At 50.6% G+C, this 13,833-nt stretch overlaps 1 protein-coding gene across 1 annotated transcript in view; it reads left to right on the plus strand.

Annotated features, from left to right (window-relative positions):
- Positions 1-7,165: 7,165 nt before the first annotated feature.
- NID2 (nidogen 2) overlaps positions 7,166-13,833 on the plus strand; it is a 53,811-nt gene continuing 47,143 nt past the window's right edge. Inside the window, exons 1-2 of the mRNA XM_054025526.1 lie at positions 7,166-7,442; positions 8,400-8,711. Coding sequence (XP_053881501.1) covers positions 7,248-7,442; positions 8,400-8,711 — 507 coding nt within the window. The 5' untranslated portion in view covers positions 7,166-7,247. The remainder of the gene's footprint in view (positions 7,443-8,399; positions 8,712-13,833) is intronic.

The following is a 13,833-nucleotide window of genomic DNA, read 5'->3' on the forward strand; positions in this document are numbered from 1 at the left end:
CAACTCAGCAAAGTATGCAGGGACTGGCCCATGTGACTCCAGACTCCATTTTGCTGTAATTTTCCACAGTAAGGACAAAGAGGTTTTCTTATACCTGGAAAAGACTATAAAAAGGCTGATGCCTCTCCTCCATCTTGTCTTCAATCCTGCTTCTTACCTCTGGAGGGACTTTGCTACAAATGGAAGCTCTACACAAAGGACTGAATGACCCATCCCAGCTGTGGATGTACTCCAGAGATTTGATTTGAACCTGCAGTTTATTCTGTCACTGCTACAAGCCTGAACCAAGAACTTTGCCATTACTGTATGTCATTGATTCCATTTAACCAATTCTAGCTCTCATCTCTATCTTTTTCCTTTTATGAATAAACCTTTAGATTTTAGATTCTAAAGGATTGGCAACAGCGTGATTTGTGCGCAAGATCTGATTTGTATATTGACCTGGGTCTGGGGCTTGGTCCTTTGGGATCGAGAGAACCTTTTTTCTTTTACTGGGGACCTGGTTTTCACAACCATTTGTCCCCATATCAAGTGGCACTGGTGGTGATACTGAGAAGCTGGAGTGTCTAAGGGAATTGCTTGTGTGACTTGTGGTTAGCCGGTGGGGTGAGACCAAAGTCTTCACTGTCTGGCTGGTTTGGTTTGCCTTAGATGTGGAAAAACCCCAGCCTTGGGCTGTAGCTGCCCTGTTTGAGCAATTTGTCCTGAATTGGCACTCTCAGTTGGGTCCCGCCAGAACTGCATCGTTACAATCCCTGCTCGTGATTCCAGCTGCTTCCCACAGCTCCAAGCATGACCTCTGCCTTAACAAGTGAGTCTGCCTTAGCCAGTTGTCATCTGGTCTTGGTGGTCCATTATTTACTATTTATATTGTGGTACCACCCAGGGGTCCTGACTCAGGGATCAGGGTCCATTGTGCCAGATGCTGTACACACAACAAAAAACAGACCATGTCCCATATCGTACAAACGGAGGCCCTGCTTTGGGGGAAAGCACTTAAGAATGTGCTAGACCATTGGTGTTATTTTAGCCAGCGGAACGTAAGCGTGTGCGTAATGCTCTCCCGGACTGGCAGGCTTTTCTGAATCAGGGCCTATGTATCTGATGAGGTGAAAGAGAGAGAGAGAGACACTGGGGAAGCCGCTCACCTACATCATCCATGTCCGTGTGCACACAATCGCCATCTATATGTATCTGAGGGCTGGGCACCATTTTGAAAATCTAGCGTGACATCCTGGCTTCAGTGGCAAAACTCGCATGGAGTGGAGTGGAGCCAGGATTTCATGCCTAGGCTTTAAGGGTGAGGAAACGGGCCCCTGTGGGCTTCACTTGCTGCAAAGGATTCCTGTGGCGGTTCTGTGTGGCTCCAGCATGGAAGTGATAGCTCAGTGGTTTGAGCATTGGCCTGCTAAAGCCAGGGCTGTGAGTTCAATCCTTGAGGTGGCCACTTGGGGATCTGGGGCAAAATCAGTACTTGGTCCTGCTAGTGAAGGCAGGGGGCTGGACTTGATGACCTTTCAAGGTCCCTCCTGGTTCTAGGAAATGGTATATCTCTATTAATTATTATTGCTCCCAAAGCTGCTTAGTAGACTGAGATTGTGTATGAAGACGTACATGGGTGCAGATCGGACGAACAAAGGGTCCTTGGCCAAGACGCAAGATGGAGCAGCTGTAAGAGATTCACTCGAAAGCCAAAAGATTAGTAATATGAAGAGGGGAAAGGGAGGAAATACCCCCCATCCGTCTCGTACGTTTCCTCTCTCCCTGCTTAAGCATCTTAATGCTTTTTCCCCTTTAAAAAATGCTCCGGGCCTTGCTCCTTACCAGTGAAGTGAGAGCTGTGCATGAGAGCGAAGCTCTCCCGTTCTGTCACCGCAGGGACATCTGCTAAGCCTTCTTGGAATTGACATGCTCCAGAGAAACATTCCCTTTCCTTCCCAGATGACATCAGCACAGATTCAGTGCTGAATGTTGTGCATGTAAAATATGTGCCCTGTTAACAGAAGCAACTTTTGCCTGAACTCTGTCAAAACACTGATAAGAGCTACTGCAGGTATCATGCCAGGCTGAACGCCTGTATTAGGGAGGGAAAGCCGGTCCCACTAAAGGCGAAACTCCCCCTCATCTCAGTGGGGCTAGGAGTTCACCCTGTGTTTAATACTGCATCAAGCTCAGCTTTACTGTGCACAGAAGTATTGAACTAATTTTTGCTTTGCCATCCATAAATTCAGTCCAGCTGTTTTGGGAGCATAGTGTTCCCGTAGTGGGTAACACACTGGACTGGGATTCATAAGATTTGGGCTCTGTTCTTCTCTTTGCCCCTGGCCTGCTGGGTGCCCTGGGGCAGGTCGCTTTAACCTCCCCGTGCCTCGGTTTCCCCATCTCTCCTTTGTAGAGTGCTTTGAGAGCTCCTGTTTCTTCCTACTCCCAGCGCTTGGGTTATGACTTGAAGCCGGAGGGTTTATATCCCTGCAAACTTTAAAAAAAAAATCCCTGCTAATGTGAAGCAGGATGACCGTGTTCACTGTCTCTGTGTCTTGACCTCAAAAGTGAGCACCATGTGGTGGCATTTAAATCCACACCCTTACAAAACCTAGACCAAATGTGGACACAAATAGTACCAGTGAAACCAACCCTACGCCAGAGTCCAGCCACTTACCCGCAAGCCCTTCCTCTTTGAGAAAAGCTTTTCCACCAAGACCAGAAGAATATGTAAAGCAGTAACCACAGCCCTCCCCTTCAAAGAAATCAACCCCAGGAAGGGCTTCCTCTAACCAGGGAAGCAGACGAGGGGAGGAGACTACATGAAATACACTAGCAACCTCGCGCTGCCGATCCGTTAATTTAGAAGGCACTGAAAAACTCCCAGTGCTCCCTCGTTACATTTTCAAACAGGCACCTTCCTGCTTTCCCCTGTGCTGACCCTTCTGCTTGGGAGGAGCTCCCTGTAAACGTCCACAAAGCTACCTCGATATTTCCCTTCAACTCCCTGCTCCAAACACTCCTTTGCTGTGATGCGAGAGCAGTTAGACTGCCAGTGTGCTGAGACCGCCGCCGATCAGGCTGACCTATCGCATCTCGCTGGTTCCTTGTGCTCTCCCTTTTGGCTGAATCCATTTGCAGCTCTTGTCTTATACCTAGATTGAAAGCTCTTGGGGGCAGGGCCTGTTTTTTGTTCAGCGTTTGTACAGCGCCTAGCACAACGGGGTCCTGGTCCATGAGTAGGGCTCCCCCTAGTAGTACAAATGAATAGTAACAATGAATGGGCACCAGCGCATACCCTAAAGCAGACAGATGAAGATGATTAGGCTTTGAGGTTAGGTTTAAGAACTCCACGTTGTTTCTGTTCTGATTCAGGGGTGCTGGAACGGGGGAGGAGGTGGGGGAAGGAGCCATGACCCTCCCACTTTTGAAAGTGGATAGGCCTTTTCGCCATGGGCCTGGCCCCCTGCCCCGCCTCTTCCCCCTGAGGCCACGCCCAGGCTGGAAGCAGGAGCCCAGTTCAAGTAAGAGTGGCCCAGGGAGCCCAGGCAGCTGTGGGGAGCTACTCAGGGCAGGTGGAAGGTCTTACCTTGACCCGGCTCCAGCTTCTGGCTTGCCTGGGGGGCAGGGCCTCGGGGGGAAGAGGGGCAGGGGTGGGGTGCGCCCTCCCCCCACTATTAGGAAGAATCCTTTGCCCCTGTTCTGATCCTTGTAGACTCAAAACGTAACCCAACCCAGCCTGTTCTCAGCCTGGCCTTTACGCCGTAACACGCCGAACCTCAAATAGAAGCACGATGACAACATCACTTGAAATCCGTTTTTGTCTTCAAAACGTCCCAGGAGAAATGAGCATTTCCTGTTTATTTTCTTAGCTTCCCCTGGTGCAATTTCTAATCAACTCTCCAAGGACTGTGGGGATTTCCTGTCCGTGCTTCAGCCCCACAAACTCTCACACACTCTCCGGTGTGGAGTCTAGCTGTAGTTTTCCCTCCAGGGTGCATGGTTAAATATTGTTGACTATCAGGCCTCATAGGTGCAGATGGCACTTTGCAGACACAGATACGAACAGAGGTCCCTGCCCAGAGTAGTGTACAGTATAAAGACTTGGGTGCACAGTGTGTGTGTTTGGGGGGCGGGGGGAGGCACACCCAACCTCCCTTTTCATTCCAGGCATAGTCTTCGTCCCTGTGTTCCTCTGAGTGCATGAGCTGCTCCAGCCCAGTGCTGCTAGCTCTCCCAAGGGGGCAAGGCCCATGGCCAGCTCTGCAGGGGGGCAGGATAGCTCAGTGGTTTGAGCATTAGCCTCCTAAACCCAGGGTTGTGAGTTCAATCCTTAAGGGGGCCATTTAGGGATCTGGGGCAAAAATCAGTCTGGGGATTAGTCCTGCCTTGAGCAGAGGGTTGGACTAGATGACCCCCTGAGGTCCCTTCCAACCCTGTTATTCTCTGAAGTTATGGCAGGCTGAGGTGTTAAGTCTCATAAGGCCTGAGGTTACAGTACTGGAGGGGGACTCAGGAGAGCTGGGTTCAACCCTCTTCCTGTTTTATCTTGGGCAAGTTGCTTAATCTCTCTATGGGAAAGGTGCAAGGAGGTGTGAATTTAGGCACTTGCATGCTGTGGCAACGGGGCCATGCCAGGAGCTATATAGATATGGAGTCACAGTGCAGCCTGAGATAACAGACAGAGTGGGGGGAAGGCTACTAAGGAAGTAGCTATCTAAGCGTTTGTAAGACACCAGTGGCCACCAAGGTGTTGTGAAGTATCAGAGGGGTAGCCGTGTTAGTCTGAATCCGCAACAGAGGGTCCTGTGGCACCTTTAAGACTAACAGAAGTATTGGGAGCATAAGTTTTCGGTGTAAAGGAAGGCACGCTCTGCTCTGCAGATTGTTATAACGGAGGCTGTGAGTGTCTGTTCAACAACTTCTTCCTCAGAGAGAAACTGGGAGGAAGCTAATACGGTACAGGAAAGATGTTGCAGACTGCCCTGAACGCCATTCGATTTGGTTCCAGCTGGTTATCGTCTGGTAAGTGCAGCCTGGGGAATTGTGAGTGGCAGATAATACACCAAACTACGGGATTAGGTACAAACTATCCGGAATAACCCATTGATGAAATAAACCAGCCCCTCCCTCTCAACCTGTATTTAATGATGCTTGTAGAATGGCATGAAAAGGGGGCCGATCATTTGTGGGTTTTACCCACTGCAAATCATCAGGTGGGAAAGTGTAAATTATATGGCTTCTCAAAGCGGCATATTATGAGCTGAATGGGGACAGTCTGAGTGATGGCCAGACACAGCAGTGATGAACCAGTGCGGTGTTCAGCCCATTTCTTCCCAGCGTACAGCTTAAGAAGACGGAGGATGTTAGACTTGATAACTGCCCTCCTGAATGCTTTCATGGCTGTTAAAAATCTTCTTTGTACACAAACGTATTCCATCATATTCCCTTTGGAAAAAAAGGTTGCCCGGTCTGTTTCTGCCTTCCGGGACCAAACAAAAGGAACAGACGTTGTTGATAATAAGCATGTGTCTTTGTTAAGACGGAACTATTAAAACAATTAAAGCCCAGCAGACAAAGATTGCGGTGTTAGCTATTGGAAATACAGAACCCGCAACCGAGAGTCCATCCACTGGGCAGTGTCTTTTGCCACAGGTTCTTAAGTCCAACAACCAAAAGTTCCTTTAGTGTGCCTCTCCCTTGTCCCTCTACAGCACCCCACTCACAGCTGTTGTCCTTGGTCAGTGAAGACCCAGAGTTCAGAAGTGCATTCGTGTGAATTCACTTCCCACCCGGGGGGCGGGGAGAGAGGAGAAGGCACCTTGCTCACTCCTTCAGCCGCTCGCTCCTCCAGCCACTCCAAATGCACCACTGGCTGCACTGCCAACCTCTTGCTGCTGTGCCAGCCACTGGTTCGGTGCCCCGCCAGCCGCTCCGTTTGCTCCGCCGGCTGCTCGGTTCAGTCCTAAAGGATGTCTGTAGATGCTTGCTGAGCATAGATAATACAAATGTTGCAGGCCAAAGGGGCACAAGCAGGGAATGTGAAACCTAGAGTCAGATTATTAGCTGGAGAAGATCAAGCAGGTTTACGACATGCCCAGTAATGAATCAGGCCAAGATTTTCAAACGTGGCTGGCGATACCGGCTGCTTCCATTTTTCGGGACACAAGTTGAGACACCTTAAAGCGGCCTGTGTCTTGGGGAGTACCAAGCACCCCTCCTTTGGCAAATCAGGCTCCTTTATGGAGGCTCAACTTGGGCACCCCAAAATGGAGGCCCTCCCCAGAAGGACTCACCCCTGGTGAAACTCTCGGCCGTCCAACATTTGAGTGAGTGGTGTGGCTTCCCTGGCTTTCCGCACCCCCGTTGGGATGGGCCAGAACTGGGGGCAACCAGCTGCACCCTGGGGGGGTTGCAAAACACCGGGCTCAAATCTCCACGGACACATCAACCCACCGTTGGGTGTGTGTGTTTCCGTTTTTCCTTGTTGTCAGCTGGCCAAGAGACTTGCCCGGCCTTCCTCCGAGTCCTGCAGCTTCTGCGGAGATGGAGTCCAGAGACCCACTCTGGCCATCAACCCAGGGGGCAGGCAGAGCCCCGCTCCAGAGGGCTCCCCACACCAGGGCCACGTTGGCACACCCGCCCCCCAGCACATGGCTGGCCAGCGGTGCCCTGGCAGGGGTGTGAACAGACCAGCCATTGGTAGGGTGACCAGACAGCAAGTGTGAAAAATCGGGACAGGGGGTGGGAGGGTAATAGGATCCTATATAAGAAAAAGACCCCAAAATCGGGACTGTCCCTATAAAATTGGGACATCTGGTCCCCCTAGCCATTGGCATGGGGCTGATTCAGTCCCCACTACCGGGGGGCGGTCGCTGAAAGTCCCCTACAAAGAGGGGCTTAGACTAACCCCGACCTGTCCCCCCATAATCCGGTGTGCAGCGCACCAGCGGGGCCGGCTCTTGCTTCTCCCCCCCCCCCGGCAATCGGGGGACCCCCTGCGTCCCCCCACGCCGGGCTCCAGCTGGCCCCGGGCACCGCCGGGCTTAACACGAACCAGATGCGGCGCCGCTCCGGCTTGCTGGGGCCGGGAGTGATTGGCCGCTGGCCGGGCTCGGGGCGCCCAATGGCGGCGCCGGGGCAGAGCCGAGACCCCGCCCCGGCCCAGGACAGCGCCGGGAGCTCAGGTCGGACGTGGTGGGCTGCAGATTCCTGCCGCCGCCGCCCGGGAGGGGAGCGAGCCCCGGGCCACCGCCGCCCCCAGCATGGGGCTCCCCGCGCTGCTGCTCGTTCGCTGCCTGCTGCTGGGCTCGGCGGCGGCGCTGCCCCGGCGGGAGCTGCTCCCCTACGGGGCGCCCCGGGGCGATCGGCTGCTGCAGGACGGCGACGACGAGACCTCGGCCGTGGTGCCGCTCGGGAAGCCGCTGCTCTTCTACGAGACGCGCTTCAGCCACCTCTATGTGAGTGCTGAGCGCCGGGCCCGGGGCTCGAACCCGCGGCTCCCGGGCACCCCCCGCCCTGCCCAGGTTACAGTCACTTCGGGGCTGGAGGCTAGAACGAGAGCTGAAGGGCTAGTAACAGCCCGCAGCAGGGTTATTGGTCCGGGACTGGGCAGACTTTTTAGTCCCAGGGCCACATCTGGGTATGGAAATTGCATGGCGGGCTACTCCCCCCACCTCCCCAGGTGCCGCCCCTGTAGCTCCCATTGGCCGTGGTTTCCGGCCAATGGGAGCTGCAGAGCCGGCACTTGGGCGGGGGGCAGCGTGGGGAGCCCCCTGGCTGCCCCTAGGTGTAGGAGTCGGAGGCGGGAGACTGCTTCCCGAGAGCCACAGCACATGCGGATCAGGGCAAGCCCCCCGACCCTGCTCCCCGGCAGGAGCTTGAGGGCCAGATTCAAAGGTCTGATGGGCTGGACGCAGGCCCGTGGGCCATAGTTTGCCCAGTCCTGTCCTGGGAAGTTGCAAAGAACTTGGTGCATCCGTAGATTGTCCTACATGCTCCCCTTTCACCCAGCTATCCCTACCCCTACTCCTCTGTCTAGCTAACGGTGCTGGAAAACATTGTGCCCAGCTGTTTCCTCTGGTGTGGGGGTTGCCTGGAGTGAGCCTACAGCTGGGGATGGAGCTCACATGGGTAGAGAAGAAAGGGAGGAAGTTGAGGTCTTTGTCCCCCCCTGCAATGTTGGGTAAGTGAGGTCCCTTGTGGTGGGGCCCCTGCTGGACTGAAAGCCCCTGGATGAGGTGGGTGGAAGGACTTGGCTCGGAGGGAGGAACTGGTGATGCAGAGGGGGGCGGGGGTGTTGCAGTGAATGGGATCTTTCTGCACTGCAGCTGTTGCTGCCTGTTGACAGGAGTCCTGTGAGGGTGGACCGAATGGTGGAGGGTGCTGTGAGTAGAATTCTTTGCTGTCTCTTGTAGGTAGGAACCAATGGGATCATCTCCACCCAGGATTTCCCCAGAGAGACCCAGTACGTGGACGACGACTTCCCCACCGACTTCCCGGCCATCGCCCCCTTCTTGTCCGATATTGACACCAGCGGCGGGAGGGGGAAGATCTATTACCGGGAGGATCAGTCCACCGAGGTACTGGGCCAGGCCGCTCGCCTTATCCGTGCTGGATTTCCTAGTGCAGCCGCCGCTGCCTTCACTCCCATCCATGCCTTCATCGCCACCTGGGAGAACGTGGGTGCCTATGAGGAAGTCTCTCGAAACTCGGAGCCCTCTAAGAAGGTAAGACCAATGTTAATGTTAGCTGCTGTGATCCCATTGGGATCTGAAGAAACAGTGTAATTCCAGAGAGAGATGTGGCTGGGAGAAGGTTTCTAACCAGAAATGCATCAGGCAAATGTAACCCAGGTCGATGGCCCCTGTTTCTTTTTGTTTTTGGTTTGTTTTTGGGTTTTTTTGAGCATCTGTACCAATTTTCCAGACTAAGGTTATGTCTACACTGCACAGTTATCCCAGGTGATTGGCACCAGGGTCTGAGCACCCTAGTTAGCCTCACTCAGGTGTGAGCATGCCCACTGCAAATGTAAGACTGACAGACCCTGGTTATTGGTGGGCGGGATCGAACCTGGGAAGCTTAGTGCATGAGCCTGTACTGCATGAGCTAAAAGCCACATGGCTCTTAGCTAAGTCTGTAGAGGAAGTTCATTAATCTCTCTCTCTAACTGGTCTCGGTGCCAGTAGATGGGACAGAACACCACACCCAGGAGATGTGTGGGTTACACACAGTCCTACCTGCATTACTGTGTCCCCAGTGTTTCTACCCTCACCCATGTGTGTCTGGGTGCAGATCCCAGGGTTCTCTGTGCTGAGACACTCTAGGATTCTTTCCCTGTAAGTTAGATCAATTACTGAAAAACTTGTCTGTCCTCTGGGGGAGTTGTGGGAAGAGCTTTGGAGGACTATCAGCACTCCAGTGATTTAACCCTCATCAGCTTTCAACCTGAGTTAAAGTGGAGTTCAGGCTCTAACCCACACCCGCAGCCTGGGCTTAAAGTGCCTCTGAGTTAACTGTGCAGTGTAGACATATACCCTAAGACCTGGACTTTCACTCGTGTGCTCTCTAACCCCTCATGGAGCATGAGCTGAACCAGAGCTCAGACTTAGGGTCACAGCCCAAACTCCACTGTCTAGAGTGTCTACAATTGAACAGCTGATGGCAACACAGCTTGGATCTCGCATGGTGAGGCTAGAATACCATTCACAAAACGCTTAAGGACCGACTGTGAGACCCTTACTCCAAGGAGTCCTCTTGAAGTCAGCTGGGCTACTGTTGTCACTCACTGCTCACAAGGGATTCACAATCTCTCTTGCAAACACCAGTGGTGAAAATCAACGGTCATGAGCTGTCATAATTTGACTACTAACAGCATCCACTCAACATATACAAAGACTTGGTCTCTGCTGCAAAGACCTTGATAGGGCCCTTTGTTTTCAGTTTTTATTATATTTAATTTTCCTGGGAATTTATCGGTGTTTATTACTACAACCAAAACGGGTGAAAAGCGGTGGAAAAAACGATTAATAATTTTTCTGGGTAAATATCAGGGTTTATTTTGGTGGATGGGCGGACAGGGGGAAAAAGTATTCAGTAGCTTTAAAAAAAATAAATTTTAATCAATTTAATAAATTTCCATTTAAAGCTTTGATGAATGGAATTCAATGTGGTTTGCTGCAGAACTAAAACAGAACGGAAAACAAATGTCACCTCTGAGTTTAAGAAAACAATACATCTCTCATCCCCAAATACATCTTTTCATTCGAATAAACAGTTTACGGTTTAGACTTAGAACTATTAGCCTATAAATATTTACATTTAATATTGGGCCACACCATTTGCAGCGCATACACTCGCCTTCATCCTTTTCGCCTTTTTTTTGTTTTTAAATCTTGAATACTTCCTTGTGTTCTGAAATGTATTCTGAGACGGATTTTCGTTTTCTTCCCATGTTAGTGTGTCAGATCTTTAAACCGTTATCTGCTTACGGCTTGAAATGTGTACCTGGTGGGCATAATATTCATCAGTACATTCAGATGCACACGCACTTCAGAGCTTGTGTGTGTGCCTGTTTGTTTATTGTGTGTATCTTCTAGACTAATACAAACCCTTACTTCAACAGACAGTTTTGCATATACACACAGACGAAAGTATTATCGTACTACAATCCATTGCATGACATAGATGTATTTTCCTAATAAAACGATTTACTTTTTTATATATTTAATGGTACAAAAGTAGGGTGAAAATCAGAAAAAAACGAATAATACTTTTTGTAAAACCCGGGATTTTTTCAGTAAAAATTGGTTTAAACTGAAAACAAAGGGGCTTAAGTATAGACAGAGAGAAAACCAACCAGGTGCTTTGAATGCTCCGGGCGATGGTATTAGTTAGAGATGGTGCAGAAATCTCCCATTGGCCTTTGCTGAAAGGTTCAGCTGCAAATGTAGCTTCAGTGCAGTTGCTCTGGGTTTACATTGGTGTAACTGAGATCAGAATCCGGCTCAGACGGACTGATACTTGTGAGTATCTCAAGTAGGTGTTTGGCCCAGGGTTTGTGATTTTATTTTTTTTAACCACTCCGAACATTTTGTTAATGATTTGGGATCCTAGTCTCCTTTTCTGGGGTTTGTTTTCCAAGTTACTCATTAACAAATGTCTCTGGGGCATTGCTTTCAGAATTTCCACCGTGGGTTGATATTGTGTATGGGAAAAGTAGGCACCAATTAGATCTGGTCTCAAGAACTTCCTGCCGTGATGCATGCTTTTCAGTGACACGAACTGATAACACTCATGAATAGACTGAAACGCTTTTAGATTCACAGCCCTTGGATTCCCAAGTCATTTCATGGCTCTGGCCCATGAAGGCGGAAATTGCTGTCATGATGAACGCTGTTTCACTGGTCTGATTCCTTACTGAGGGGTTAGGGAGCTCCTAGTGTTGTCAGTGCCCCCCTGCTTGACTTTTACAGCGTTATTTGCACATCTCTCATGTGCCCTGAAAGCCTGGCTGTAGTCTTTTTTTTTTTTTTTAATCTGTAATTCGTTTGGGTTGCAGAGAAAAACTTCTTGAAAAATACCTTGATTTTCTGTTCTGTTCTGAGCTGCCTGCGTGCAGCTTGCTGATGACATGCTAACATCATGTTGCAACATGATAGGAACATAGGAGTTGCCATCCCAGGTCAGTCTAGTAGTCCATCTAATCCAGCATCCCTGTCTCTTACAGTGACTAGTACCAGATGCTTCAGAGATGGGCAATTATTGAATAAATTGCAGTAGGGAGTTTTCTTCCCGGCCCTATCAGTTAGGAGCTGGTTTGTACCCTGAAGCATGAATTTTTCTATGATTATTTATAATATTTATAGATACATATGATATTTATATCATGGCTACATCTACACTGCACATATATCCCCCCTCAACTTTAAAAAAAAATTATATTACAGTAGAATCTCAGAGTTACGAACACGTCAGGAATGGATGTTGTCCGTAACTCTGAAATGTCCTTAATTCCGAACAAGACGTTCTGCACTTAATCCACTGGGAGGGGGGAAGGGGAAAGGAGGGTTGGGGCTGCAGCCAAGGGTGGGTGTGTGTGTTAAGGCTGGGGGTGGGGTCAGGGCTTCTGACCCTTGGGAGCACCAGAGCTCTGGAGTTTAGATCTGGGAGGAGCGCTGGGGCTCGGGGCTTCAGCCCTGCAGCTCCATTCCTGGCTTCTGCCCTGGGGGGGGCGGGGCACTGGGGTTCAGAACTCCCCACAGCTCTGCTCCTGGTTTGAGCGGGGGGAGGGGTGCCTGGGCATTGGCTACAGGGGGAACACCGGGGGCTGAAACCAGTGCTCCCCTCGTAGCTAAAGCCCCGAGCCACAGTGCTCCCCGCGGAGCTGAAGCCGGGAACGGAGCCGTGGGGAGGAAGCCCCGAGCCCCACTACTCCCTCAGGTCTAAAATCCTGAGCCCAGTGCTCCCGAGGGTCAGAAGCTCTGACCCTGTCTGGAGCAAGCTAAAGCCCAGAGGCAATAAAGTATTTGCTTTTTATCTCTGTCTGTCTGTCTCTGCGGCTGCCTGATTACTTCCAGTTCCAGAGGGTGTCTGGTTGACCAATAAGTCCGGAACTCTGGTGTTCGTATCTTTGAGGTTCTACTGTAATGTAAGGCTGAATGTTCTCGCTATCCAGTTGTCTATACAAGTGCCCTATCCTTTTTTGAATCCTGCTAAACCCGGGGTCTCGCTGGTACCTTGTAGCAATGAGTTCCGCAGGCTAATCAACCACTCGTTGTATATGAAAAATATTTCCTTTAATCAAGTTATAAATTTGCTGCCTTTCAATTTCATTGGCCATCCTCTTGTTTTTGGATGATGAGAAGGCAAATAGAAGAGCCTGGTCCTGAGGTGGAGGTAATGTGGCCCAGCATTGCCGTGTGGTGAGATAATGTCACTATTCTGCACTTACTTGTATTGTCATATTAAGAGGTTGCAACAGTCAAGGGTGTCTTCAGAAAACAAGGTCTCCTTTGACCTTTACTCTCCTCAGCCATACAGCATATAGACTAGTGCTGCTTCCCCATGAATGCCTTTCTGCACCTCCTCCTTCAGCTCCAGCATCAGATGTCGAACAGCCTTTTTTAGGATTGAGAGATCTCCAAAGCACTGGCCCCCTGGCCTCTTTGCTCCAAGACCCCAAGAACCTTACAAATAGACTCTCTTTCTCTCTTCCCATGGGCTCTTATTAGGTTGTTTATCTGCTGCCTCTCCATGCTGGTGATGAACAGAGGCACAGTCTGGCTGAATGTCCATTACTTTTCAAGCTGTCAAAGTGCCTCTTTCCCATTGGCAATGCATCTCTGATTCATCCACCGGCTTCCTCTATGGACCCAGTGGGTCTCCTGCAGGTTGACTGATGGACTGGAAGAAAAATCCCATGCTGTGCTAAGCGGGGATCAGGAGTGCAGTCCTCCACTCAACGCATCTTCTTTAAAAGTCCGCTGTTTAGCAGGCCTGCTGTTGCTGGAGCCCCCTGGCCCAGTTGTTGGTTTTGGTGCCATGCCAGTGCCTCTCCGTTGCAGGATGTTGGTCTGACATAGGAAGTGTGGGTCACCGGTGGGGTTTGTGCTGAGGGTTTTTATGGCTGCTTTGGGAAAGAGTGTGATAGAAATGGAGCGACAGTATTTCAGGACTTCCTAACTTGGTACCAAATGGGAGTGAAGAAAAATGTGTTCTTTTTGAAGGAGGAAGTTGCTGTATGCCTCAGGGAAAACAATCATACAATCCCTAATTAAAATATCCGCTACTTGTGACATGCCAAGCATAGCTCACTCCAGGAGCAACAATTTTGTTGAACTCAAGTGTTCA

The sequence above is a fragment of the Malaclemys terrapin genome, chromosome 4, assembly GCF_027887155.1.
Source record: "Malaclemys terrapin pileata isolate rMalTer1 chromosome 4, rMalTer1.hap1, whole genome shotgun sequence".
Lineage (NCBI taxonomy): Eukaryota > Metazoa > Chordata > Testudines > Emydidae > Malaclemys > Malaclemys terrapin.